The sequence below is a fragment of the Hemitrygon akajei genome, chromosome 22 (assembly GCF_048418815.1).
Source record: "Hemitrygon akajei chromosome 22, sHemAka1.3, whole genome shotgun sequence".
Classification (NCBI taxonomy): Eukaryota; Metazoa; Chordata; class Chondrichthyes; order Myliobatiformes; family Dasyatidae; genus Hemitrygon; species Hemitrygon akajei.
In genome coordinates, this window is record NC_133145.1 from 826,952 (window position 1) to 854,248 (window position 27,297).

The following is a 27,297-nucleotide window of genomic DNA, read 5'->3' on the forward strand; positions in this document are numbered from 1 at the left end:
TCCAAGTTTTTCTTAACTGTCAAAAGTGAGCCCACATTCACCACTTCATCTGGCAGCTCATTCCACACTCCCACGACTCTCTGCGTGAAGAAGCCCCCCATCAATGTTCCTTTAAACTTTTCCCCCTTCACCCTTAACCCATGACCTCTGTTTTTTTTCTCCCCTGGCCTCAGTGGGAAAAGCCTGCTTGCATTCACTCTATCTATACCCATCATAATTTTATACACCTCTATCAAATCACCCCTCATTCTCCTACGCTCCAGGGAATAAAGTCCTAATCTATTCAACCTTTCTGATGTGTTAGTGGAAGGGAACTGATTGTTCGAAGAAGATACAGAGCTCTCAGATCACCCTGATGTGACCATAAGTTATAAGACCATGAGACATAGGAGCAGAATTTGGCCCCATTCGTCCCCATTTCATCATAGCTGATTTATTCTTTTGTCTTTTGACACCCTTACTATTCAAGAACCCATCAATCTCCACTTTACATATAGCTAATGAGTTGGCAATAGATTCCACAGATTCACCATCCTCTGGCTAGAGAAATTCCTTCTCATCTCTGCTGCAGAGACAGCTTTGTATTTGTGCTCTGGTCCTAGACTCCCCCTCTGTAGAAAACATCCTCTCCGTCTCCACACTATATAGGCCTTTCAATGTTTGACATTTCAGTGAGATCCTCCCTCATTCTTCTAAACCCCAGTAATCAGAGGCCCAGAGCCATTAAACATTCCTCATTAAGTTAACCCTTTCATTCCTGGGACCGTACTCAGGATCTTCTCCAATACCAACACATCCTTTCTTGGATAAGGGGTCTAGAGTAGCTCACAATACTCCAAGTGCAAAGGTACGCTGGGACCATACGAACAATGCAAGATTTGCGGCTGCTCATTTCCGATCCACCTAAAACTGAAGACCTTACAAATACAGTACTCCCATGTTGCCAATATTGGAAGACCAACTTGATGCCCTCTTACATTAACCCTATAAACTATTTAAGTCCTCTTATTTTAACCCACTAAACTAATGCTAACTGAGCACATTAAGGTTTTTTTTTTACATTGTATGAAAGATGAATAGTAGAAACACTGTCTAAGCTTCCTAAAATCTTTATTCTGTTCCTTCACATCTCTTTGACATTTATCTGTTCACCAGGGAATTGTTTTCCTTTTATTATCTCTCAACAATCTGGGAGTTGCTTCCATAGCTATTGAGTTGAGTACAAAGCACAAGGTATTATTACTGCACTCAATACCCTCCAAAACCAAATCAGGAAATCTACTTTCAGATAAACCATCAAATATATCCCAACTTGCCCTTTTAAAAAAATCCATCTGGATTTCCTCTGATACACGTCAATTCCCATCATACAGTTAATGAACATTAGAAAGTTTTTTGATGAGATCAGCCCATTTGGCCCAACAAGGCTTGCAAAATTCCTATTCACACAGCGTATTGAAATGACTATCAAGTTTAGATACGGAAGTCTCTAAGGTACTAAGGTAATGGGAAAACGATAACTCCTCACTGTTGTATCATAAGACCATAAGACATGGAAGCAGAATTAGACCATTCAGCCTATCAACTGTTCTCTGCCATTCCATCATGGCTGATACCAGATCCCACTCAACCCCATACACCTGCCTTCTTGCCATATCCTAATGCCCTGACCAATCATGAAGCGATCAACTTCCGCCTTAAATAGACCCAAGGTCTTGGCCTCAACTGCAGTCTGCGGCAGTTTTTAGCCACAACTGTCTGGCTAAAAAAAATTCGCTTACCCTCAATTTTGAGACTGTGCCCTCCATAGGAAATATCCTCTCCACATCCACCATATCTAATCATTTCAACATTCAGTAGGTTTCAATGAGATTTCCTGCATTCTTCTAAATTCCAGTGAGTACAGGCCCAAAGCTGCCAAACACTCAAATGTTAACCCCTTCATTCCTAGAATAATCCTCGTGAACCTCTTCTGGACACTCTCCAAAGACAGCTCATCCTTTCTGAGATATGGGGCCACAAGCTGTTGACAATACTCCAAGAGTAGCCTGACTGGTGTCTTATAAAGCCTCAGCATTATCTCCTTTGCTTTTATATTCTATTCCTCTTGAAATAAATGTCAACATTGCATTTGCCCTCTTTACCACAGACTCAATCTGTAAATTAACCTTCTGGGAGTCTTGCATGAGGACTCCTAAGTCTCTCTGTATCTGTGATGTTTGAACCTTCTCCCCATTTAGATAATAGTCCACACTATTGTTCCTTTTACCAAAATGCATTATCATACATTTCCCAACACTGTATTCCATCTGCCACAATTTTTTGCAAATTCTTCCAATTTGTCTTAGTCCTGCTGCAATCGCATTTCTTCCTCAGCACTACCTACCCCTCCACCTATCTTCATATCATCTGCAAACTCTGCACAAAGCCATCAATTCCATTATCCAAATCACTGACAATGTAAAAAGTAGCAGTCCCAATACTGACTTTTGAGGAACACCCCTAGTCACTGGTAACCAACCAGAAAAGGCCCCTTTTATTTCCATTCACTGCCTCCTGTCTGTCAGCCATTCCTCTATCCATGCCAGTATCTTTCCTGTATCACCATAGGATTTTCTCTTGTTAAGCGGCCTCATGTCTGGCACCTTATCAAATGCCTTCTGAAAATCCAAGTAAATAGCTCTCTTTTGTCCACCCTGCTTGTTACTTCCTTAAATAGCTCTTAACAGATATGTCAGGCAAGATTTCCCTTTACAAAAACCATGCAGACTTTGACTTATTTTATCATTAGTCTCTAAGTACCCCAAAACCTTATCCTTAGACTCCAACATTTACTCATCCACTGAAGTTAGGCTATCTGGCTTATAATTTCCCTTCTTTTATCTTCCTCTCTCCTTAAACAGTGGAGTGACATTTGCAATTTTCCAGTCCTCCAGGACCATGCTAGAATCAAGTGATTCTTGAAAGATAATGACCAATGTATCTGTTATGTCTTCAGTAACCTCTTTCAGGACTCTTGGATGTAGTTCACCTGGTCCAGGTGACTTATCCATCTTAAGACCTTTGAATTTGCCTAGCACGTTTTTCTTTGTAATAACAATGGCACTCACTTCGGCTCCGACACTCACGGGTCTATGGCACACTGTTGGTGTCTTCCACAATGAAGATAGATGCAAAGTATTCTTTAAGTTCATCTACCATTTCTTTGAGCCCATTACTACCTCACCAGCATTATTTTCCAGTGGTCCAATATCAATTCTCACCTCCCTTTTACTCTTTATATAACTGAAAAAACTTTCCATATCCTGCTTTCTATTATTGGCTAGTTTGCCCTCATATTTGATCTTTTCCCTTCTTATTGTTTTTTTTTAAGTTACCTTTTGTTGGATTTTTAAAGCTTCCCAATCATCCAACTTCCCACTCACTTTTGCTACCTTATTTGTCCTTTCCTGGCTTTGGGCTGTATTCCCTGGAGATCAGGAGAAAGGGGGGGGGGGGATCTCTTAGAAACATTCCAAATGTTAAAAGGCCTGAACAGATTAGATATGGCAAAGTTATTTCACATGGTAGGGGAGTCTAGGATAAGAGGGCACAACTTCAGGATTGAAGGACTTCCATTTAGAAGAGATATGGAGAAATTACTTTAGTCAGAAGGTGGTAAATCTGTGGAATTTGTTGTCACGAGCAGCTGTGGAGGCCAAGTCATTGGGTGTATTTAAGACAGAGGTACATAGGATTTTGATTAGCCAGGGTATGGGGAGCATCAAAGGGTATGGGGAGAAAGGAAGGGGAGTGGGGATGACTGGAAGAATTGGATCAGTCCATGATTAAATGGTGGAGCAGACTCAATGGGCTGAATGGCCCACTTCTGCACCTATATCTTATATTTTAGTCCAGATGAAAAGGTCTAAGGCTAAATTGTTAACTATCCATTTCCCTCGACATTGTTGCCTGGCCCACTGAATTCCATCAGAACATAACTGTCTTGTTGTTTCTTCTGACTGGACAAGAGATTTATATAAGGGGACATTAGTAAATCTATGCCGTGCACATTTAAAAACATTATGTACAATCAAAATTAATTAAATAATTGATGTTACGATTAAGCAGAACAGAGATGACTAAATAGGTGATTGTGTAGTAGAAACAGATGGTAATCGGTCAATGGCAGTGCGGTTCACAGCCACCATACCTGCAATAAGTGTTGCCAATTAGAGGAATTTCAGTTGGGGTTTGGGCCTCAGATGCTGAGACATTTCGAGCAGGCGGGAAAAAAACCTGGCCACTATGTTCCAGAAGAGCCTTAGATTAACTGCTTTAATTTGATCGGTGGTCAGGGGCAGGAATGGGCAACAAGTGGATGTAGCGTTAGTAAACACTGGAAGTAGTTGACGTATACAGATTTCTAACTGCAGGATGATGGCACTTGTAACTACACTGGCTGCCGGCACAGAGTGACGCCGATGAGGCCTAATGACGGACCCATGAAGCCAACACAATGTCCAATGGTAGCCCTGCTATCGTTCTGACATCGCAGAGCGGTCACGTCTGCGAACAAAAGCTTGACCGCGTTATTGTTTAAAATATCTTATGACATGAATGAAGAGTTGTTGACAGTACAGAATTTTCCCCACTGAGTGGACCTCGGCAGACGCTGGCAATCTCGTCCGGAGTAGGCCAACATTGTGAAAGATATTCAGGACGGGAATGTTGTAACAGGCTCTCGCCATTTTTCGGAGGTCATATTATGAAGGGGGGGGGGGGTGATGTGGGCGAGCGCCATGTTGTGCAGGTCCGTGGGACCGGGTGGGAGCCATGCTTTGGAGGTCTGTGGTGCCGTGTGAGAGCCATGTTATGGAGGTCTGATGGAGCGGGCGGGCGCCATGTTGTGCAGGTCCTTGGGGCCGGGTGGGAGGCGGAAGCGATGTTGCAGCGCGGTTGCCGATTTATTTGGCTTACAGCCGGTGATCTGTGGTCTCGGACTGCGCTTCTGCAGCGACAGTATCGCAGTGCCTACAGCTTGGAGTTGCTGTACCCGAATGGCAAGGCGGATTACAGCAAAGTCGGGAACAGCGATAGAGACCAGGTGTGAGCTGCGGGCACTACATGGGTCGGGCAGCGTGGAGACAGGCCGCCGCTACTAACACTATCAGCATCTCCGCGGCTACCACGTACGAATCCCCGACACTCACGTCTCATCCATCACCCGTCACGTAAATACCCCTTCCTCACACATAGCTCGGAATCTTTGCTTTCCCAGCGGGGTCCTAAACCCCTCACCCAGTTCTGTCGATCTTTACTCTTAGGCGTTCGGCCTGGGCTTCCTCCTTCTGTCCGCACGGTCACTGCTCGACCCACCAAGTTCCCCAGCACGCCCATGCTCTCAGTCACATTCACAGCACTTGGTCCACTTTCTTTGGTGCAGATGATTCTTAAACAGTACGTTAACACTCCACCTCCCATGTCAGTGCCAGACTTCAGCCATTCTATCCGACAGTTGGCCCTCCTCTCCTTGAGCCTCTGACTCGTTGAGGGGAGTAACAGTGAGTACTTTGCTTTTTCTAATCTCGTATTCATTGGCTGTCCTAACTGTATCCCACATTTTGTTTCGTTGGACAGAATGGACCGTTACCAGGTTGCACCAGCACAGATATCCCCATAGGTATGTACATCTGTTTGTAGGTCATGGGCAGTGGTAGTGTCCTACCTTACTTGGGTTCGGTACCATGAGTGGTGGGATGACGGGGAAAGGAGGGTCCAGATGTTCGAGCTGGTGTAGATTGGATGGGCGTGTGGTCTCCTGTGTCATAATGAAATTCGAACATATGTTTGTGCATGGTGCTGGAATTTTAGATAGTGTTACAGATAAAATTGTAGAGATTCATACAAATTGGTGAAATCTTGAAGCAGAAGACTCCTGTCATGAGAATCAGGCAGAGCTGGAGCCAGTAAAGCTTAACAGTTTGTGTTGATGTCTAGGGAAGCTTCATCTTCAAGCTGCACGGGACACATGAAATGGCTATCAAGTTGGTTCAGAGAGCTGAACTGAGGAACGTATCAAGGATCAAGGGGAATTTCATGTTATAGTGGACAAGAGAAAACACCATTCAGAATCAAGTCAAGTAGTTTATTGTTATTTAACTATATACATGAACAAAAAGTATATAACCACGTAATATATGCAGAAATGAGATATTTCTCCAAACCAGGATGCAAAGCACGGTAACACGTACAACAAGCTGGAGGAACTCAGCAGGTCAGGCAGCATCCGTGGAAACGAGCAGTCAAAGTTTCGGGCTGAGACCCTTCGTTGACTGCTCGTTTTCACGGATGCTGCCTGACCTGCTGAGTTCCTCCAGCTTGTTGTACGTGTTCCTTTGACCCCAGGATCTGCTGTGTACTTTGTGTAAAGCACAGTAGTATTCAACCTTTTATCAGTTCTAAAATCTACCTCTTCACCTCACCTAGCTTTTTTGTTCAGTTGGAATTTGTTTTCTCCTTCCTACCAACCTCCATAGCTTGTTCTCACCAGTACCACCTTCTGCGGCATGTCCACATAGTAACATACTGTTTCTCAGGTTGGCAGTGTAGGAGGTCACAGGTTATGTTTTTCTTCAGCGGTTTGATTGAAGCACGACTGCGCAGGCACGTGGACGTCAGCACGTTAGACTGGTGGGAAGAGTTTTAAAAGAAGACAGCTCTAGAGAACGGGTATTAGAGTAGAGGGCTTCGGCGATAAAGGGGCGAGGCAAGGTAAGTTACTTGTGAAGAATAGGAATAGGAAGTATGTCTGTGAGGCTGGTGTTCTATACTGGATGTCAGATGTGGGATGTCCAGCCTCCCAGACGGCCACATCTGCGTAAGGTGGATTGAGCTGCAGCTCCTTAGGGACTGGGTTAGGGAACTGGAGATGCAGTTCGATGACGTTTGTCTGGTCAGGGAAAGTGAGGAGGTGATAGAGAGGAGCTATAAGCAAGTAGTCACACCAGGGCCTCGGGAGACAGATACGTGGGTAACGGTCAGGAGAGGGAAGGGCAAGAGTCAAATACTAGAGAATACCCCTGTGGCTGTCCCCTTTAACAGTAAGTACTCCTGTTTGAGTACTATTGGAGGGGGGGCACCTACCTAGGGGAAGCAGCAGTGTCTCTGGCACAGAGTCTGGCCCTGTGGCTCAGAAGGGTAGGGAAAGGAAGAGGATGGCAGCAGTGATAGGGGACTCTATAGTTAGGGGGTCAGACAAGCGATTCTGTGGACGCAGGAAAGAAGCATGAATGGTAGTTTGCCTCCCAGGTGCCAGGGTCTGGGATGTTTCTGATCGCATCCACAATATCCTGAAGTGGGAAAGTGAACAGCCAGAGGTCATGGTACATTTTGGTACCAACGACATAGGCAGGAAAAGGGTGAAGGTCCTGAAAACAGACTACAGGGAGTTAGGAAAGAAACTGAGAAGCAGGACCACAAAAGTAGTAATCTTGGGATTACTGCCTGTGCCACGCGACAGTGAGTATAGGAATAGAGTGAGGTGGAGGATAAATGTATGGCTGAGAGATTGGAGCAGGGGGCAGGGATTCAGATTTCTGGATCATTGGGACCTCTTTTGGGGCAGAAGTGACCTGTATGATAAGAATGGGTTGCACTTGAATCCGAGGGGGACCAATATCCTGGCAGAGAGGTTTGCTAAGGCTATTGGGGAGGGTTTAAATGAGAATTTCTGTGGGGGGTGGTGGGAACTGAACTGAAGAGATCGAGGAAGGAGCAGTTGGCTCACAAATAGAGAAAGCTTGTAAACAATGTGAGAGGGAGGATAGACAGGTGATAGAGAAGGGATGCGCTCAGACTGATGGTTTGAGATGTGCCTGTTTTAATGCAAGGCGTATCATGAACAAAGCGGATGAACTGAGTGTGGATCAGTACTTGGAGCTATGATATTGTGGCCATTACAGAGACTTGGATGGCTCAGGCAGGAATGGCTACTTAGAGTGCTAGGTTTTCGATGTTTCTAAAGGACAGGGAAGGGGGCAAATGAGATGGGGGCATGGCACTGCTGATCAGAGATAGTGTCACAGCTGCAGAAAAGGTGGAAGTCATGGAGGGATTGTCTACTGATTCTCTGTGGATGGAAGTTAGAAACAGGAAGGGGTCAATAACTATTGGGTGTTTTTTATAAACCACACAATAGTAACGGACATCTGAGGAGCAGATGAAGAGACAGATTCTGGAACAGTACGATAATAACAGGGTTGTTGTGATAGGAGATTTAAATTTCCCAATTATTGATTGGCATGTCCCTAGAGCAAGTGGTTTAGATGGGGTAGAGTTTGTTAGGTATATTCAGGAAGGTTTCCTGGCACAATATATACAGTTGAAGTCAGAAGTTTACATACACCTTAGCCAAATACTGTACGTTTAAACTCAGTTTTTCCACAATTCCTGACATTTAATCCTAGAAAACAGACCCTGTCTTAGGTCAGTTAGGATCATTACTTTATTTTAAGAATGTGAAATGTCAGAATACTAGTAGAGAGAATTATTTATTTCAGCTTTTATTTCTTGCATCACTTTCCCAATGGGTCAGAAGTTTATATACACTTTGCTAGTATTTGGTAGCATTGCCTTTAAATTGTTTAACTTGGGTCAAACATTTTGGGTAGCCTTCCACAAGCTTCTCACAGTGAGTTGCTGGAACTTTGTTCCATTCCTCCAGCCAGAACTGGTGTAACTGAGTCAGGTTTGTATGCCTCCTTGCTCGCACATACTTTTTCAATTCTGCCCACAAATTGTTCTCACTGCTTTCACCTCAACTAATGTTAGTTATAACTGACTTGTTTAAACACGGTAACTTTCCAGCATCATTTAATGAGGCATGTATCATTCTTTTAGCGAGAAAAGGTAAAGATCCAATAGAGTGTTCCTCATACAGGCCAATTTCTTTGCTAAATGTTGATGTTAAAATTTTGACTAAAGTTTTAGTCCATAGATTGGAGAACATTCTACCTTTGATTATACCTGAAGACCAAACTGGTTTTATTAAAAATCATCTCCCTTTTTTTTAATGTACAGTGTCTATTTAATATCTTATACTCACCTTCAGCTAGGATTCCTGAATATGTCATTTCTCTAGATGCGGAGAAAACGTTTGATTGTGTGGAGTGGAATTATCTTCTTGCAGTTGTAGAAAAATTTGATTTTGGACGAAGTTTTATTACGTGGATTAAATTGTTATTTTCACACCCTACTGCTTCTGTCTTGACTAATTCTCAGCAGTCCCAACCTTTTAATCTTAAACGTGGCACCTAGCAAGGGTGTCCATTAAATCCCTTACTTTTCGATTTGGCTATAGAGCCATTGGCGATTACGTTTCGAAGTTGTGCTGAATTGACAGGGATTTGGAGGGGGGGCTGTTGAGCTCAAAGTCTCTATGATGATGATCTATTACTAAAAATTATAAGGACCTTTATGAAGCTAATTTGGTTCCTTCAGTGGATTTTATGAAGCAATTATCTTGTAGATGGAATCCTCTTACACTTCATTAGTCGGCCGAATTCATGCAGTTAAAATGATTTTGCCAAAATTTTTATATGTATTTCAAGATATCCCTATTTTTTTAACTAAGAAGTTTTTCGATCAGGTTGACTATTATTTCATCTTTTGTTTGGAATAATAAAAGATCAAGAATTGGTAAATATCATTTACAGAAATTAAAAAAAGATGGAGGTCTTGCTTTGCCTGAGTTAAGAATGTATTATTGGGCTGTCAATATATGTTATATGTGTTTTTTGTTATATTGGGCTGATAGAGATGAATGACGGCCTTGGGCTGATTTGGAATTGAAGGCTGTGAAACAGTTTCACTTAACCTCATTATTAGGAGCTTCTTTACCTGTACAACTGGCGAAAATTACTACCGTAATTTAAATTCAGATCCTGTGATTAATCAGTCATTATGAATTTGGTTCCAGTTTCATAACTTTTTAAATCTTAAAATATTTAAACTTCTTAGTTTAATTTATCGAAATTATTTATTTAAACCTTCATTAAATGATCCTACTTTTCTTTTTTGGAGGAATAAAGGGGTTTATTCCTTCATGGATCTGTCCCAGGATGGACAATTGATGTCTTTTGAGAAATTAGTAACCAAATATTCTCTCTCATATTCACATTTCCTGCAGTATCTTCAGGTCAGACACTTCTTACAAAAAAACTTAAGTAATTTTGCATATATACAAGATTCTGACCTGTTAGATATTATTTTAAAAATGAATCCTTTAGTGAAGGGTTTTATTGGGAAAATTTATAATTTATTGTTACAACAGCATAATTACCCTTCACTTAAGATTAAGCAAGATTGGGAGAGAGAGCTTAACATGACCCTGATAACAGAAGATTGGTTGCGGATTTTGAAGTTGGCTAACTCTTCTTCGATCTGTGCCAATCTCTCTCTAATTCAATTTAAAATTGTACATCATTACTGTTTAACAAAGGAGAGACTGTCAGATGTTTTCTAATGTTGATAGTGTGACAGATGTAAAACTGAGATAGCTACATTGACACATGTTTTGATCGTGTTCTGTACTGAAACATTTTTGCAAGTCTATTTTCTCTACAATTTCTAAAGTTTTAAAAATTAATTTACAACCTAATAAATTGACATATTTGGTATAGTCCCTCAATATATTCATGGTATTTCTCCATCAGACCAACATGTAATTGCATTTGTTACATTATTGGCCAGAAGGGCTATTTTGTTGAAATGGAAAGATGTTTCTGCTCCTACTTTGATACAATGGTTCTCTCAGGTGATGTTATGCCTTAGTTTGGAGAAAATCAGAAGTCGAACTTTCGATCCTGGATTTGATTTTGAGAAAAGGTGGGGTTCATTCACCCGCTACTATCATTTGATTTGAGTTAATTAATATGGTTTCCTTCCAATTTTTTTTAATGGATTTGAGTTGGCAGATTTTTTTTTCTATGGAAACTTGTATGATGTCTCGCTCCGGGGTTGTGCTCCCAATGGTTTTTTTTTGGTTTTTTTTTTCAGTTGGGGTTTTTTTTTATTTAGTAGGGATTCTTTTTTTCCTTCTTTTTCTTTCAAAAAATATTCTTAACACTTTATTTTCTCTTATTATTATTATTGATATATTGCTTAGCTTTGTTAATCAGTTATTTGCTAATTTAATTCTTTATTGTATGTAATGACATATTGACTCAGTGTATTTTTTTTGTTACTCTTTAATAATAATTAATAAAAAGATTTTAAAATGATCTTTTACTTTGTATATCAAATCCGACTACTTCCTTACTCCCAATGTTTTAACTTATTAATAAATTTAGTCAGCTTTCAGGTTACAAACTTAATTTACACAAGAGCGAACTCTTCCCATCAACAGAGAAGCACAAGCATTAGTATTTCATGACCTCCCTTTTAAAGTAGTTAATAATCAATTCACTTACCTTGGTATTACAGTAACAAGGAACTTCAAGAATCTTTTTCGAGAAAATTTTGCTAATCTTTTAAATTCTACAAAACAGTTTTTGACACAGTGGTCACCCTTGTCCATGTCTCTGGTAGGTCGAATTAATGTTATTAAAATGTATATCCTTCCTAAATTTTTATACTTATTTCGATCTTTACCAATTTTTATTTCTAAAGCTTTTTTTGATACGTTGGATTGTATTATTTCATCCTATCTATGGAAGGGCAAATGTTCCAGATTTAATAAAGCTCACCTTCAAAAATCTAAAAAGGAAGGTGGTACAGCCTTGCCTAATTTTCATTTATATTATTGGGCAGCCAATATTCATTTTCTTATTCTTTGGTCCTTCTTTCATAATCAGTCTGATTGCCCAAAATGGGTGGCAAAGGAGTTGAACTCTAGTAAGGATCTCTCCATCTCTGCACTTCTTAGATCCGCACTTCCTTGTCACATGCCCAGACTAATTGTTAATCCTCTTATTAGACATACTCTGAGAATATGGGCTCAGTTTAGAAAATATAATGGCCTTCATGGTTTCTCTCTCTCTAGTCCTATTTCACATGATCATCTTTTCCTACCTTCTGTGCAAAACTCAACATTTCATGATTGGTACAGAAAGGGCATTAAGCACTTTGAAGATCTTTTTATAGATAATGGTTTTGTAACTTTTCGACAACTGTCTGTAAAGTTTAACCTATCTAATACTCGTTTCTTTAGATAATTTCAAATTAGACATTTCATTAACCCTTTAATATCAAACTTTCCTGAAATGCCTGAGAAAAACTTTGTGGACCTATGTCTTTGTATTAATCCATTGGGTAAAGGTTTAATATCTACTATTCGTGATAAGTTAGTGATCTTGAGGTGTGCCCCCTTCGATAAAATTAGAACTGCCTGGGAGCATGATTTAAATATTTCTTTATCTGATGCGGTTTGGGATTCAATTCTTAAGTCCGTTAACACAACTTATTTGTGTGCTCGCCACTGCCTTTTGCAGTTTAAGGTTGTACATAGGGCTCATATGTCTAAAACTAAATTATTGCGGTTTTATCCTGACATTAGTCCCATTTGTGACAAGTGTAAGGGGGCGAGGCTTCTCTTATTCATATGTACTGGGCTTGTTCACTCTTTTCGGTACTTAGGGAGAAGCTGACACACATTTAACTCCGACTAAGCATCGTACATTGGCCAGACATGCAGTCCTTAGGTGGAGAGATGCTGCCCCACCCACTCATGCTCAATGGCTTAGAGATATTATGTCCGCTTAGACCTTGAAAAGATTCTTTATTCACTTCCTAATTCAGATATAAATTTCCAAAAGGTGTGGGACCTTTTCTTGAATATTCCTGTTTAGATTAAGGGTGCATCCCTCCCTTTTTTTTTCTTTGCATTTAAATCCATTACTTCTGGCTTCTTACGGTTAAGATTTATGGGTTTTTTTTATGTGTAATCATATTATAGATGAGGTAGTAGGCAATAAACCTTTTTATAAATACAGCTCTGAGGTAATATAGTTCTGATTAACTTTTTTATATATCGTAAGGTTGGCTTGGAGTTGGGTAGTGGGAGGGTTGGGTGGTAACTAACTTTATATGATTCTACTATGGGTGCTTTGCTTAATTGTTATGAATTGTACTTTGATATGTTTTGCACTGTATAAACCTCTTATTGTTTTTTTTGTTTTGTTGCATTGTAAAAACTCAGAAAATTACGGTAATTAAAAAAAGACTACTACTTCAGATTGAATTTCATGCACTATCTTGTTAGACATGTAAAATTTGTACTGTGACTTTTTTTTGTACTGGATGTCAAGTTGCAGGCATCAGCCACAATGTCAGGTCTGCTCTACTTTGCTACCCATAGAATCTGACCTTCCTTTGACCTAAGTTACTCCGCTTCAGCTTCACTAAGGGATGAATCCCGTTGTGTGGCATGTGAGGACTCCATATGGATTGTCTGAAGATTCCTGATGTAGTTTTCTTCTGGTGCAGTTGTACTGTTCCATCAACAGCAAGGATGTCTATTGCTACATAGCAGAATCTGTCATGTTCCTCCAGTCCAAACTGAAAGGCTGACTTTAGCTGAGGGATAATTGTTTTGTAAAGTTGTAAAGTTCTGTGAGCTTCCCCATCTGAAGTCATCTACGTGGCAGGCAAATATACCATTCACACGATATCCAGAATCTTGCCAGTAAAATTCAACTGGATTCACTTGTGATAGCTTTCCACCTGTTTTCGACATTTTTGTACCAGCAGAGTGATGCATCTGCTAGACCATACACATACTTTTTGAGTTTCCACAGAGTCACTTCTGGCTTCAGGAGGGGGTTCAATGTAAATGTCACGTGACAGCTCCATTCCCTGTAAGAATATAGATTTTATGTCCATGCAAAGGGGTTGCTGATGCTTTTGACGTATCACTGAAAGAAGTAGTTGGGGAGACTCTGATGCACGTGTTGGTGAGTGTGTTCAGTTCCTCAAAACCTCTAACCACCAGACATGCTTTCGGTATAATTCCTGTGAGGATTTTTTCAGAGTGCACATTCACCTTGTAGACAATGTCTTTTGGCCAATGTTTCTAGTTTCCTCCAACACTCCATTATTTCTCCCAGCTTCTGATTTCATCCTGTTTTGCAGATTCAAACAACACTTTAGTTACTAGGTCATCTTCATCTTGACGTTTCTCAGATGGTCCAGTCTGATCTATGCTTGATTCCATATGAAGTGTGTCTGTACATGACATGTCAGCTGACCCTACAGTGTCAGCAGCTGTGGGTAATTCGAGTTGTACCAGCTTTTGTTTCTCCCACTGGCTTTGCCTGCTTGTCCTAAGACTTCAGCTTTGTATGAGATACTAGAGATTTGGTCTACATATCTCACGGTTTGTCTTGAAACTTCCATGTTGTCTTTGGATTTGTGATCATTTCTGTTCTGGTAAGTGTGTTGAGTTCTCACACTGCCTGTGTCACTGTTGAGCAACTCTGTTGGGTCCTTAGCTGCACTTTCCTCATCCCTTTCTGTGCTATGTGACCGTGTGCCAGGTAAGTGCTTTTCATTTTTTGCATTATTCTCCATGGAGTTCTGATGGTCTTCAGTTTGTGCTTTATGTAGTTTGGAATAGTGCACTCTCACATATGTACCTCCATGTCTCACAAATACCACATTACCATCCTGACCAATGACAACTCCAGGGCATCTCTGTTCTGCACACTCTGCTCTTTTGTAATACACTTTGTCCCCTGTGTCATATTTGTCATTTGTAGGACGGACCTGTGTTCACAGTGCTCTTCAAATTCTCTGAACACTCTGCTTCAGTGAAAGCCTCCCTTGATGCATGCAGTGCTGAAATATGTTTCCCAACCCACTCCCTCCTTGTAGTGCCCTCTAAAACAGGTTGTCTGTCAACCAGTACAGAGGGAACATTCAAATTCAGGCCAAACACAAGTTGATACGGGCTATAGCTATGTACATTGTGCATGGTATTCTTCACCATAAGGGCCCAGTCCAGGGCTATGTTCCATTCACAGCCATTGCTTTTTTTACCTTTAGCATTATTTCAGTAAATATTTAATTGTGTCACTCCAAGAGTCCAAGGCCTATATGCTGTTGTTGTCTTTGTTTCAATGTTAAAGTTCTCTGCCATATTTTCGACTTCATCATTATTAAATTCACCACCATTATTGCTGAATAATTTCCAAGTTGGGCCATGCACACTTGTCCAGGAATGGATGGAGCTTTTTACTCTCTCTCTGAGGGTCTCTTTGTAATTACAACACTATCAGCACTGAAACGTATGAACTCATCAATGATTTGGAGATACCACACACATGTAGGTCTACAGCTACAGTTTCATTGTATTCAGATTCTAGTGACAGGCCAACCGCTGGCTTGGGCTTGGGCTTTCCAAACTTCAGTCATGTCTCACAGTTGTCAGTTATCTGCTTTAAAATGGAAAAATAATCTGCATCTTTGCTTCCTGAACTTATGAGCAGTTTCTGAAGTCTCTCAATTGAAGCATGTCCAAACTGCTTATGAAATTTGAGAAACACTTTGCATTTCTCATCTATGGTCATGTTTTGTGTGACAGTTCTTCATTCTCACATTGGTTCTCAGTAGTGTCTTTATTTAAAGTGTTCACACAGTCATGTCGAGAGCTGGTGAGCTCAAGAGACACCGATTGTTGAAACATCTTTACTTGGTCATTCTCCATATCCAGTCCTACTGCTTTCTTTAGGGAAGATGTACTCAAGAGTAATGGAATGGTTTTTGGTACTACCTGTTTCAATGTCTGCCCTATGCTTGCAGGAATTTTCACTCTTTTAGTGGAATGTACAATCTTCCCATCTCCAAATTTGAATGCTTTGTTGCTGGGTGTACCCACGTTCACCAGTTTCTGAACTTGATTCTGCTTTAGTTCACTTACATAGCTTTCAAGTTATTTTTCTTTAGAACATTGTACGTGTGCATGCCGTATCAATGACAGCAGATCCTGGAGATCTTATCATCAAAATCTCTGCCTTGGGTGTTTCTACCTTAGTAAGTGATTTCTTCACAAACAATGTGATATGCCACTCTTCAATATTTTCAGATTTGTTATTTTCTTCAGTTAGCCCAACTTGTTTGGTTCAGTGCGGACAGTTTTTTGCCTGATGGTAAATACTTTTGACATACCACACATTTTGATCTGCTACCATACTTGTTTATTGGATTTGTGCCAGGTAATGGTACCCTTGTCTGGTCACTCTGGAACCTATGCTTGCTATATCCTTGTTTCTGCTCAGTGAAGTATGCCATTACCTGACTCAAACTAATTCCAACTGTTGTCTTAGCGGCCTTTTCTCCAAAAATGCTCTTCAGTGCTGATTTCATAGATGCAGATATAAGTTCTGTGCAGCAGTTAACACTAGCTTTCTGCCCTTTATGTCTATATATGCAGTTTTTAACAATTTAAAAGCTAATAACGCATCAGGAAGTTCCATTTTGTATTTGCGCATGCAAGTGTACTTTTATTCAAAATCAATAATATAATCAATCATATTTTTATAAATTTTGGCAAAGTTTGAATATGCCTCATAAATCCAATCCTTCCATCAAAAAGAGTCAAGTGTATTTATTAGAGTATTCATATCATCATCGTTGTTCAGGTCTTCCACCGAAATTCCCATCGCAGTCTCTCTCGATCTTCTCGAAAGTGACAACACAACATCCAGGGCTTGCTTTGTCTTCTCCAGTTCTGTAACATGAGTCCATATTCCAATTTCATTTTTCCAGCTTTCATCAAATGTAGGCAGGATCGTACAATTGGAAACCATACTCCGCTACCACTGTTAACGCCCAGACAACAAGGACATGTTTTTCTTTTGTTTAAACAACTTTATTTTCAACGTCTCCCTTCAATACCCAAGGGCTGCCACCTTTACATCACGTAATTCCTCTCCCTCCACATGCACGCACATCTATAATGGGGAGAGTGTGCATGCGTACAGTACTAAATACTTTACATAGTCCAAATGAACAGAACTTAGAGTCAAGACCACCAGGAAGAACCATCATTTACAAGTTCCTACCAACACACCATCCTGATAGAATACAACAGCACACCTTCCACACACCACTTCTATGCAGACCATATTACCATCTGCCTACCTATGGTCAATACCCTTCCATTCCTTGCCTGTTCAACTGTCTCTTACACATTGCTATCATACTTGCTTCTACTTCTCCTGCATGTGTATTTTAGAAGAATACGCAGTTTTACATAGTCTCACATTCCCACCCCCCACCTTAAGTATGACTTTCAGTGCATGACATTTCTACCCCGGGAGAAAAATTCTGACTAATTCATCAATTCTAACTAATCTTTGCTTATAGAGGTGTATAATATTATGATAGCCAATATATTTTTGCCAGGGTACAAATATCTAAAACCAGAGTGTATGCATTTAAGGTGAGAGGCAAGTTCAAAGGAAATGAGTGGGGCACGTTTTATACAGTGCTGGGTGTCTGGAATGCACTGTTTGAGGTGGTGGTAGAGGCAGATAATGATGGAAGTTTTCAAGAGGCTCTTAGATAGTTGATCACTGTGTAGAAAATGGAGGAATAGGGATATTATGTAAGCTGAAGGGATTGATTTAATTATTAATTCAGTATATGCATCATCATTCTTCTGCATATCTCCAAAGCTTCCCTGTTCCCTTAATGTTGCTGAATTCGATTTCTTAAAGAATCTTTTTGTGGTCTGTGCCTTGTGAGGGCCCATGTTATCACTTGTTCCTTGAACTGAGAGGGTCTTTGAGTCAGCTACAAGCAGGGTTCTGTGTCACATCGTGGGTCAGACTGATAGGGCAGACTACCTCCCATAAGTAAACCATGTACATCTTACAATGATTGGGTAATTTTATTTGTTGTCATTGCATTGACTTTTTTTTTAATAATTCCAAATTGTTAACTGAATTAAAGTCCACAGCTGGCATGGTGAGGTTTGAACTCGGGTTTTAGTATTGTTAATTTGGGTCTCTAATCCATTAATTTACTACTATTAAATCCTAAACTGCTTCCCAACAGCACTTCTTTATGAGGACTGTCTCACAGTATTCAAGAAGGTGTGTATACTACTCAAGGGCAATAAACTCTGGCCTTGCTAGCAATCACAAATAAGTGTGGTGTGAGTAGAGGAGTCTCTGGGAATGGTTCAAGTTGTGACTACTGTTTTGTGCTGTCCTCAGACCGTCTCACAGTGACATACTGTCGGAGCAGTGGGCCTGGGGGACAGAACGTCAACAAAGGTAAGGAAGGCAGTTGTTGCATAACTTTTTTTTTGCTGTACCACCTCCCACTGTTGCTTCATCCCACCTTTACCTCTTTTTTTTAAACCTACCTTCTAACCCTTGCTGAAAACATATTGCCTCTTTTACCACCTTTTCCCTGTGCTGAATATCTCTTGAGCACTTGTTTGGATTAATTTCCATTTGAAGTATCTGCCCAACTTTCCATCTGATCTGTATCCACGGACCCCTTGGCTAATGGTAGGTTGGGAACTCTTGATTTAAACAAGTGGTCACCAACCCTTTTAAGCCCAAGATCCCCTACTTTGACCTTAGTTAAAGGCAAGATCGACCCCAAATCGAATAGTTACACACAAACGAAAAGACAAGAAGTAAAACCCCACAACCCGGAAGTAGAAATAATGTATGTACACCAGGGGTCACCACCCTTTTTTTGCACCGCGGACCGGTTTAGTATTGACAATATTCTTGCAGACCGGCCAACAGAGGGGAGGGGGGTGTTGGTGTTAAACACGACTGGAATACAACAATACTCAAAGGGGGTTCCTTATGGCCAGTCTATTCCGCAATTTACATGGCTCTCAGCACATAGCTTCTGTCCCGCTTGCTCACGTTTTTTCTGCTGAAAAAACTCAACGGGTTTGTCTTTAATTGCAGGGTGCTTGCACTCAAGGTACCGAAACAGTTTTGAGTGCTTCATTGCCTCATTAGACAGCCTCTGGGCCCGAACTCCAGCCTCCTGCCCGCCAGACGCCTTGGCCAGGTGCAGCTGGTCGTTGGTGGGCTGAGAGGACGAGGTCAGGGCCGGAGGTCCCCGTGCTAGAGCCACGGCAGTCACAGTCCGGAGAGAGCGACTGACGGAACGAGGAGTGTGACAAAACGCACGCCCGCCCCCCCCCCCCCCCTGTAGGATCTATCGGCCGACAAAAGCTTGTCTCGAGGGATGACTTTCAGTAGATCGCAGCGAAGTAAGTAGCTGCTCTGGTACTTACGAAGCCCAGAGTCCGAATTAGGTCATCTGCGAATATTTTAGCACCGGGTTCCCCACGAATATTCAGTGTGGTGAACAGGTTTAGAGGCAGCGCACATCTTTCTGCTCTCCAGGCCAGTAGCAATGGCATTTCCCACCAGCTGCCCAAGGCCAACCAGTGATCCCTGGTGCAAGGGTATCACTGCATTTAGGCAACTGATGACCTCGCGTGCGTTCAAGTTCAACAGTAGGCGTGACAGGGAATGTGGAAAGGTGCAGCTGACTCATATCGTTTCATATCGACAAATCATATCGTTTCCTCGGTGGTTGGGGACCACTGAAGTACACTGTGTAGTAAGTGGTGGGGGAGCTACACACATGCGCACTGGGCAGAAAGAACGGAACTAAAACCCCGTAACCCGGAAACAATCTCTCAACAGTATTTGTGTATTTACCGTAGATTTCGCACTACAGAGCGCACCTGATTAAAAGCCGCTGGCTCTAATTTTAGAAATAAAATCAATTTTGTACTTGTACAAGCCGCACCGGATTTTCAGCCGCAGGTGTCCCACGTTGTAATATGAGATATTTACACAGAAAGATATTACACGTGAGGATTTTTTAACTTTTAATTAAATCCATATGGTAACATAAACAAATACATATTGCAAATGCTTTTTTTCGAACCGTGCCTGTAACGCGGCTACTTTTAAATATACGTTGCGTATACTTTTTTACTGAACAACATTCCAATATCTCCTAACGACTGGTAAAAAATATATATACTGCAGCCTACCAGGAAAAGTTATTGATCGCCTTTAACTTAAAAGCAGCGTTTTGGCTCCGCCGCTCGCCCCCCGCCTTCCCGTTTATCGCAAACCGGCATTTTTCCCACAAGACGCGGCGAAACCGGGTGTGACATCATAGCATCCCGCGATGTAGTACAGAAAACAAATATAGTTAAAACACTTCTAACTTTAACTAACAAATGAATTACTAAGCGAAAATATTATAAACTAAATAACTGCCATAAAGGCAGCACAATGCTTTTCTTCGAGTGTTTTCCATGTTGATGAGGGTGAGTACAAATGACTGATTTACAATAATTTAATTGTGAAAGTGCGCTTGATTTATCGTACAATTTTATTGGACCTCTGTGAACTACTCATCAATTTTATTGGTCTACTGTTACGAGGCAAAATGTTTTTGGCGGCATGAAAAAAAATCATGCATTAGCCGCACCGTAGTAAAGGCTGCAGTGTTCAAAGCTGTTCAAAATGTGGGAAAAAAGTAGTGGCTTATAATCCGACATCTACGGTACTTTTCATTTCTTTTTTCGGCATCTGCTGGGAAAGTCTCAAAGATCGACCAGTCGATCGCGATCGACGGGTTGGCGACCACTAATTTAGACAATGTCTGCTGTCCTGACTTAATCAGAATCAAGTTATCACTGTAAAATTTGTTGTTTTACAACAGCGGTTCAGTGCAAAGGCTATAAATTACCAAAATAAATAGTGTAAAAAAAATAGAACAATGAGGTAGTGTTCATGGACCATTCAGAAAACTAATGTTGGAGGGGAAAACACTGCTCCTAAATCATTGAGTGTGGGTCTACAGACTTCTATATCTCCTTCCCAATAGTAGTAACGAGGAAAGGGCACATGCACGGTACTGACAATCCTTACTGATTTGTGTTGTCTTCTTGAGGTATTACCTGTTGGAGATGCCTTTGATGGTGAGGAGGGTTGTGCCTATGATGGGATTGGCTGAGTCTACAACTCTCTACAGCCTCTTGCAATCCCATGCATTCGAGGCTCCATACCAACTGTAATGTGACCAGTCAGAATGCTCTCCTCCGTACATTTGTAAAAATTTGTACGATTCTTTGGTGACATGTTGAACCTTCTCAAACTCCTGGTGTGTTGCCTTAATGATTGCTTCAATGTTTTGGGCCCAGAACAAATCCTCTGAGGTATTGACACCCAGGAACATGATCCTTTCCATTGTTGACCCCTCATGGAGGGCTGGTTTGTGTTCTGACTTCCCCTTCTTAAAGTCCATAAATATTTCCTTGGTTCTGCTGATAATGAATATGAGATTGTTGTTGTGACACTACTCAGCCAGCTGATCTATCTCATTTCTAAATGCCTTCTCCCTTGTCTTAATTACCCCTTCAAATTTTCCCATGCAAAGCCACACTGACTATCCCTGATCAGCCCCTGTCTTTACATAAATCCCATCCCTGAGAAATTTCTCAAAAATTTCCCTGACGTAAGGCTCACTAGATTATGGTTACCTGACATCCCTACAGCCATTCTTAAAGGACAATATTAGACATTCAGACTTCAGGTACCCCACATGTAATTAATATAGAAGCAAAATTATCCAAAAAGATCCTTGTTTCAATTAACATCCTGAGATAGATAGATATCTGCCCTAGGGATTTATCTTAATATATTCTTAACATTTTCTTCCCATTCACAAAGGACTTTGCAGGTCTTTAACCATTCAGTTATGTGGTAACTACCAAATGATAGTTCAGACCAAAAACACTGTGATTGTTTTTAATTCTTGGACTGCTGCATTAGTCTGGACACCAGTGTTTGTTGGTTTATGAGCATGAGCTTGATCTCTAGTTGATTACGTTTATTACATTTGGTGTTTCAGAGACCCTCACTGATGAGAATTGACTATGATCCAATGGCATTTCATGTGCAGGACCTAGATGGCCTCAGTTGAGAATGGTCAGGCTGGATCTGTGCAGAGCCCTGGTGTAGTCAGCAGGGGAAGGGTGCCTGAGGGGGTGGGAGCTACATTGGAAGCTGTGTTTAATATATGAGGTGACTGAGTGTTTTAACACTACCCTGATATTTGTGGTGTGCTTTTGGTTCCACTAGTAAACACGAAAGCAGAAGTGAGATTTCATGTGGCAACTGCAGAATGGCTCTCAAAAGACGTGCGCAATGCTATTATCGCCAAGGTGAGTTCTCTGTTCAGGCCAGCAGCACCATTACATTCTCTTACCCTGGCCTCAACCCTTTCCTCAAGCTGCAACTCATCCTTTACAATAAAACTGTTATTGGGAGGGGTACAGCTCTCACAACAGTTGGAGGTAGGAGGAGGATATTCTGTTCTTGATTCTCCCCACAAGAGTGTTTGACATGATGCTTTCTGCACATTCACCTTGGCGTTTGTGAGTGACGCTGGTGCTCTCGTTAGGGTTAAATCAGGGTATAGTGTGACAGGCTGCTCTGGGCTGGGGGTTGGAAGAACGATTTTGGCACTTTCTCTGGGGTCAGGTAAAACTTTTTCCTTGTCAGTTCTTCCAAATTTGAGTTGTGTTTTTTAAAAACTTTCTCCCCAAAAGGCTGTGGGTTCACCGTCTTTGACTTTTATCCAGAGTTAAGGTTACTGTCAGTCAGTCTAGAGTCTGAACCCTCTGCAGTTTAAACTGTTTACTTCTGGCAAGCTTGGTCTTGCCCCTTCCACATCAGAAGACCTTTCTGCTCTGAGCATTGCTTTTGCTAATACATCATCTATCTGCTCTCATCCTTCCTGTAGATTGGTGTCCAGAATTACACACAATTCTCCAAATTGGGCCTCACAATTGTCTTACAGAACTTCTATATAACATTGCAACTCCTGTATTCAGTAATTTTATTTTATTGATTGAGATACAGCGCGGAATAGGTCCTTCAAGCCACGCCACACAGCAACCCTCGATTTAACCCTAGCCTGATCACAGGACAATTTACAATTACCAATTAACCTACCAAATGGTATGAGTTTGGACTGTGAGAGAAAACTGGCACACCCAGAGGAAACCCAAGCAGTCTTGGGGTAAACGTACAAACAACTTACAGGCATCAGCAAAAATTGAACCTATGTCTATGAAGTCAAATGTGCTAAAAGCTTTCTTTTTGTGAAGGGAAGATCGTGCCTCACAAGCCTGATTGAGTTTTTTGAAGAGGTAACAAAAGAAATTGATGAGGGTAGGGCAGTGGGTGTGGTCTACATGGACTTTAGCAAAGTATTTGACAAGGTCCAAAGTCATGAGGCATGGGATAAGTGGAACCTTGGCTGTTTGGATTAAAAAATTGGCTTAAAGGAAGAAAGCAGAGGGTAGTTGTGGAAGGAAAGTATTCTGCCTGGAGGTCGGTGACTAGTAGAGTGTCGCAGGGATCTGTCCTGGGACCCCTGCTATTTGTGATTTTTATAAATGACCTGGATGTAGAAGCGGAAGGATGGGTGAGTAAGTTTGCAGATGACACAAAGATTGGAGGAGTTGTGGATGGAGCTGTAGCTGTCGAAGGTTACAAGAGGATATAGACAGGCTGCAGAGTTGGGCAGAAAAATGGCAGATGGAGTTCAATCCGGACAAGTGTGAGGTGATGCATTTTGGAAGGACAAACCAGAAGACTGAGTACAGGATTAATGGTCAGTTACTTAAGAGTGTGGATGAACAAAGGGACCTTGGGGTTCAAATCCATACATCCGTCAAGGTCGCTGCACAGGTTGATAGGGTAGTTAAGAAGGCCCATGGGATGCTAGGCTTCTTTATCAGGGGGATTGAGTTCAAGAGTAGAGAGGTCATGTTGCAACTCTACAAATCTCTGGTGAGACCGCACTTAGAATATTGTGTTCAGTTCTGGTCACCTCATTATAGGAAGGATGTGGAAGCTATGGAGAGGGTGCAGAGGAGATTTACCAGGATGTTGCCTGGATTGGAGAACAAGTCATATGAAGCAAGGTTAGCAGAGCTGGGACTTTTCTCTTTGTAGCGTAGAAGAATGAGAGGGGACTTGATAGAGGTCTACAAGATTATGAGAGGCATAGATAGGGTGGATAGCCAGTACCTGTTTCCCAGGGCACCAATGGCAAACTCCAGAGGGCATATGTACAAAATTAAGGGAGGGAAGTTTAGGGGAGACATCAGGGGTAAGTTTTTTACAGAGGGTTGTGACTGCCTGGAATGACTTGCCAGGGATGGTGGTGGAGGCTAAAATAGGGGTATTTAAGAGCCTCTTGGACAGGCACATGGATGAAAGAAAGAAGGAGGGTTATGAGGTAGTGTGGGTTTAGTACTTTTTTTTAAGGATTATGTGGGTCAGCACAACATGGAGGGCTGAAGGGCCTGTACTGTGCTGTTGTGTTCTATGGTTCCATGACCCTATCTAACTCTGGCACTATTTTCAACGAATTATGGATTTGTATTTCCAGATCCCTGTACTATTTTGTTACAGAAGGGCATGAGATAAGTACAGGAAATATGTGCACAATTACTGAGAAAGAGTAAGGGATTGAAGCTACAGCCTTTCTCAGGAGTGCCTTCAGTGTGCACTGGGTGGGACATCTGTTGCTATCGTGCTTGATTTTAGATCTGCCATATCACAATGCAACCTTTCCTGATGTAGTAATACTGAGGTTTGTATCTAAGGTCTTCTCCCAATCCCCTTACTCTCTTCCCCCTCACTTCCCCCCCACCCCCTCTGCTCCCCTCTCCCTCGTAGCACCAGAACCGAATTAATCGTGCAGGGCAGCTGATTGTTACCTCAGAGATCAGCAGGTACCAGATGAGGAACCTGGCTGACTGTCTGCAGAAGATCCAGAATATTGTGACGGCAGTGTGTGAGCCACCAAAGCAACAGTCCAAAGAAGCAGCTGAGAGTAGACGGATGCGGTAAGGTTTCAGAGCAAGGGAAGGTGGAATGTGTGTGTGAGTGCGTGTAGGGGGGTTTGGGGGCAGCTACTGGGTGGGTGTGGGCTGAGGGCATGGTAGGAATATAACCAAGGCCCTGTTTGCCTTCTCAACATTATTTCAAGCAGCAGCAGTGGCAATCTTCTAAGTCTTGGCTAAAATTAGTGCTATTTTGTGTGGGTTGCATGCTAAATATTACACCAGTTTACAGTTTTGATGAAGGGTGTAAGTTTAAAAGAGAAGTAATCACAGGGCTGCTCTTTCAGAGGGATATTTTGCCCCACCACACAACATAACAACAGCTAATCTGTCTCATTCAGCACAAACGTTGCTCGGTGGGTGATGTTGACAAATGAAATAACAGCCAGTCCCCATTGCTGATCACACATTTGGCAAAGGAGAGGACTGAGCCCCACATTATTGCCCATACTGGAGTGATCAACTCTGACTCGCTGTTCTATCCTGTTCAGTAATGGAATGTTTGTAAGGTTCAGATTGGAAAAGTTTGATGGTTTATACTGAGGCAGTGCTGATGAGTCATGGAAATTCCAGGGTGGAGAACATGCACCGTGAACGGCTGCGACAGAAGAGGATCCAGTCCAACATCAAACGGGAACGGCGGGTGGAGATAGACTGATGAGATCCAAGTGGAACAACTGTCTGCACCACAACTGGGAATTGTCAGCAAGGGTTAGCTCTTCCTCCTTGTTTGTTTCATACAAGCCAAAAATGAATTAAGTTATTGTAAGCCCCTTGTTTGAAGGACCTCTTGTGATTTAAGATATTCCTAACTGTGAGAACTCATTGACACTTCCAGTGTATTGTTTCTGCATCAGAGTTAACATTCATCTATGTGGAATGTGAGAACTTGCTATTAAAGGGTGTACTTGATACTGCTAAAGATGCTTCCTTTCAGCACTGCCATCAGATGCACCACACTTTTACACCACTGAAATCCAGTGTTATAGCAGGAAAGGTCCTCGGAAGGATGCGTAGCAAAGGGAATGTGATCATTCAAAAAGGTTGAGTTGCTTCAGGTGAAGAAGAAAGAATTCAAGGACCATTAAGGTACACCTCAAAAGGGTAATGTTAATAAAATAATAATGTTACATATTAAAACAGAGGTATAAAATAAGAAAATGTAATACAGTCGGCCCTCCTTATCCGCGGATTCAACCAACCACAGACTGGGAAAACCTGGAAGTTTTCTCTCCAGCACTCGTTGCTTGAGCATGTACAAACTATTTTTTCTTGTCATTATTCCCTGAACAAATATTCCCTAAACAAAAAGGGAGGGAAAAGAGGAGAGCAGTAGTGATAGGGGATTCGTTAGTTAGGGGGACAGATAGGAGGTTCTGTGGAAGGGATCAAGAATCCCGGATGGTCTGTTGCCTCCCTGGTGCCAGGGTCCACGATATCTTGGATCAAGTTCTTAGTATTCTTAAGAGGGAGGGTGAGCAGCCGGATGTCGTGGTCCATGTAGGGACCAATGATGTGGGTAGGAAGAGTGAGGAGGTCCTGAAAGGTGAGTATAGGGAGCTAGGTGCCAAGTTAATGGACAGGACCTACAGGATAGCAATCTCAGGATTGCCACCAGTGTCATGTGCAGGTGGGTTTAGAAATAGTAAGATAGTGCAGATCAACACGTGGCTGAAGACATGGTGCAGGGGGAGGGAGGGCTTCAGATTTATAGATAATTGGGCAGTTTTCCAGGGAAGGTGGGACCTGTTCCAACGGGACGGTTTACATCTGAACTGGAGGGGGACAAATATTCTTGCAGGTAGGTTTGCTAGAGAGGCTCCAGTGGATTTAAACTAGATACGAGGGGGGAGTGGAACCAGAGTGTAGGAACAGATGTATGGGAGAAGGAAGAAGAAGAAGCCAGGAAAGTTCTTTGTACTGTTAGAGATAAACAGAGAGTAAGAGGTGGAGAATTTCTTAAATGAATTTATTTTAATGCTAGGAGCATTGTAAGAAAGGTGGATGAGCTTAGAGCATGGATTGATACCTGGAAATATGATGTTGTAGCTATTAGTGAAACATGGTTGCAGGAGGGGTGTGATTGACAACTAAATATTCTTGGAGTTCGTTGCTTCAGGTGTGATAGAATCGGAGGGACAAGAGGGGGAGGTGTTGCGTTGCTTGTCAGAGAAAATATTACAGCGGTGCTCTGGCAGGATAGATTAGAGGGCTCGTCTAGGGAGGATATTTGGGTGGAATTGAGGAATGGAAAAGGTGTAGTAACACTTATAGGGGTGTATTATAGACCACCTAATGGGGAGCGAGAATTGGAGGAGCAAATTTGCAAGGAGATAGCAGATATTTGTAGTAAGCACAGGGTTGTGATTGTGGGAGATTTTAATTTTCCACAC

The 27,297-nt window shown here is 41.8% G+C and overlaps 1 protein-coding gene across 4 annotated transcripts in view; it reads left to right on the forward strand.

Annotated features, from left to right (window-relative positions):
• The window catches only part of LOC140714929 (cerebellar degeneration-related protein 2-like), a 126,193-nt gene extending 100,367 nt beyond the window's left edge, over positions 1 to 25,826 (forward strand). For all 4 annotated transcript variants that reach the window (XM_073026600.1, XM_073026602.1, XM_073026601.1 and 1 more), the window contains 4 exons: positions 18,198 to 18,257; positions 22,125 to 22,207; positions 24,738 to 24,907; positions 25,478 to 25,826. In XM_073026600.1, coding sequence (XP_072882701.1) covers positions 18,198 to 18,257; positions 22,125 to 22,207; positions 24,738 to 24,907; positions 25,478 to 25,562 — 398 coding nt within the window. In that variant the 3' untranslated portion in view covers positions 25,563 to 25,826. The remainder of the gene's footprint in view (positions 1 to 18,197; positions 18,258 to 22,124; positions 22,208 to 24,737; positions 24,908 to 25,477) is intronic.
• Positions 25,827 to 27,297: the final 1,471 nt, after the last annotated feature.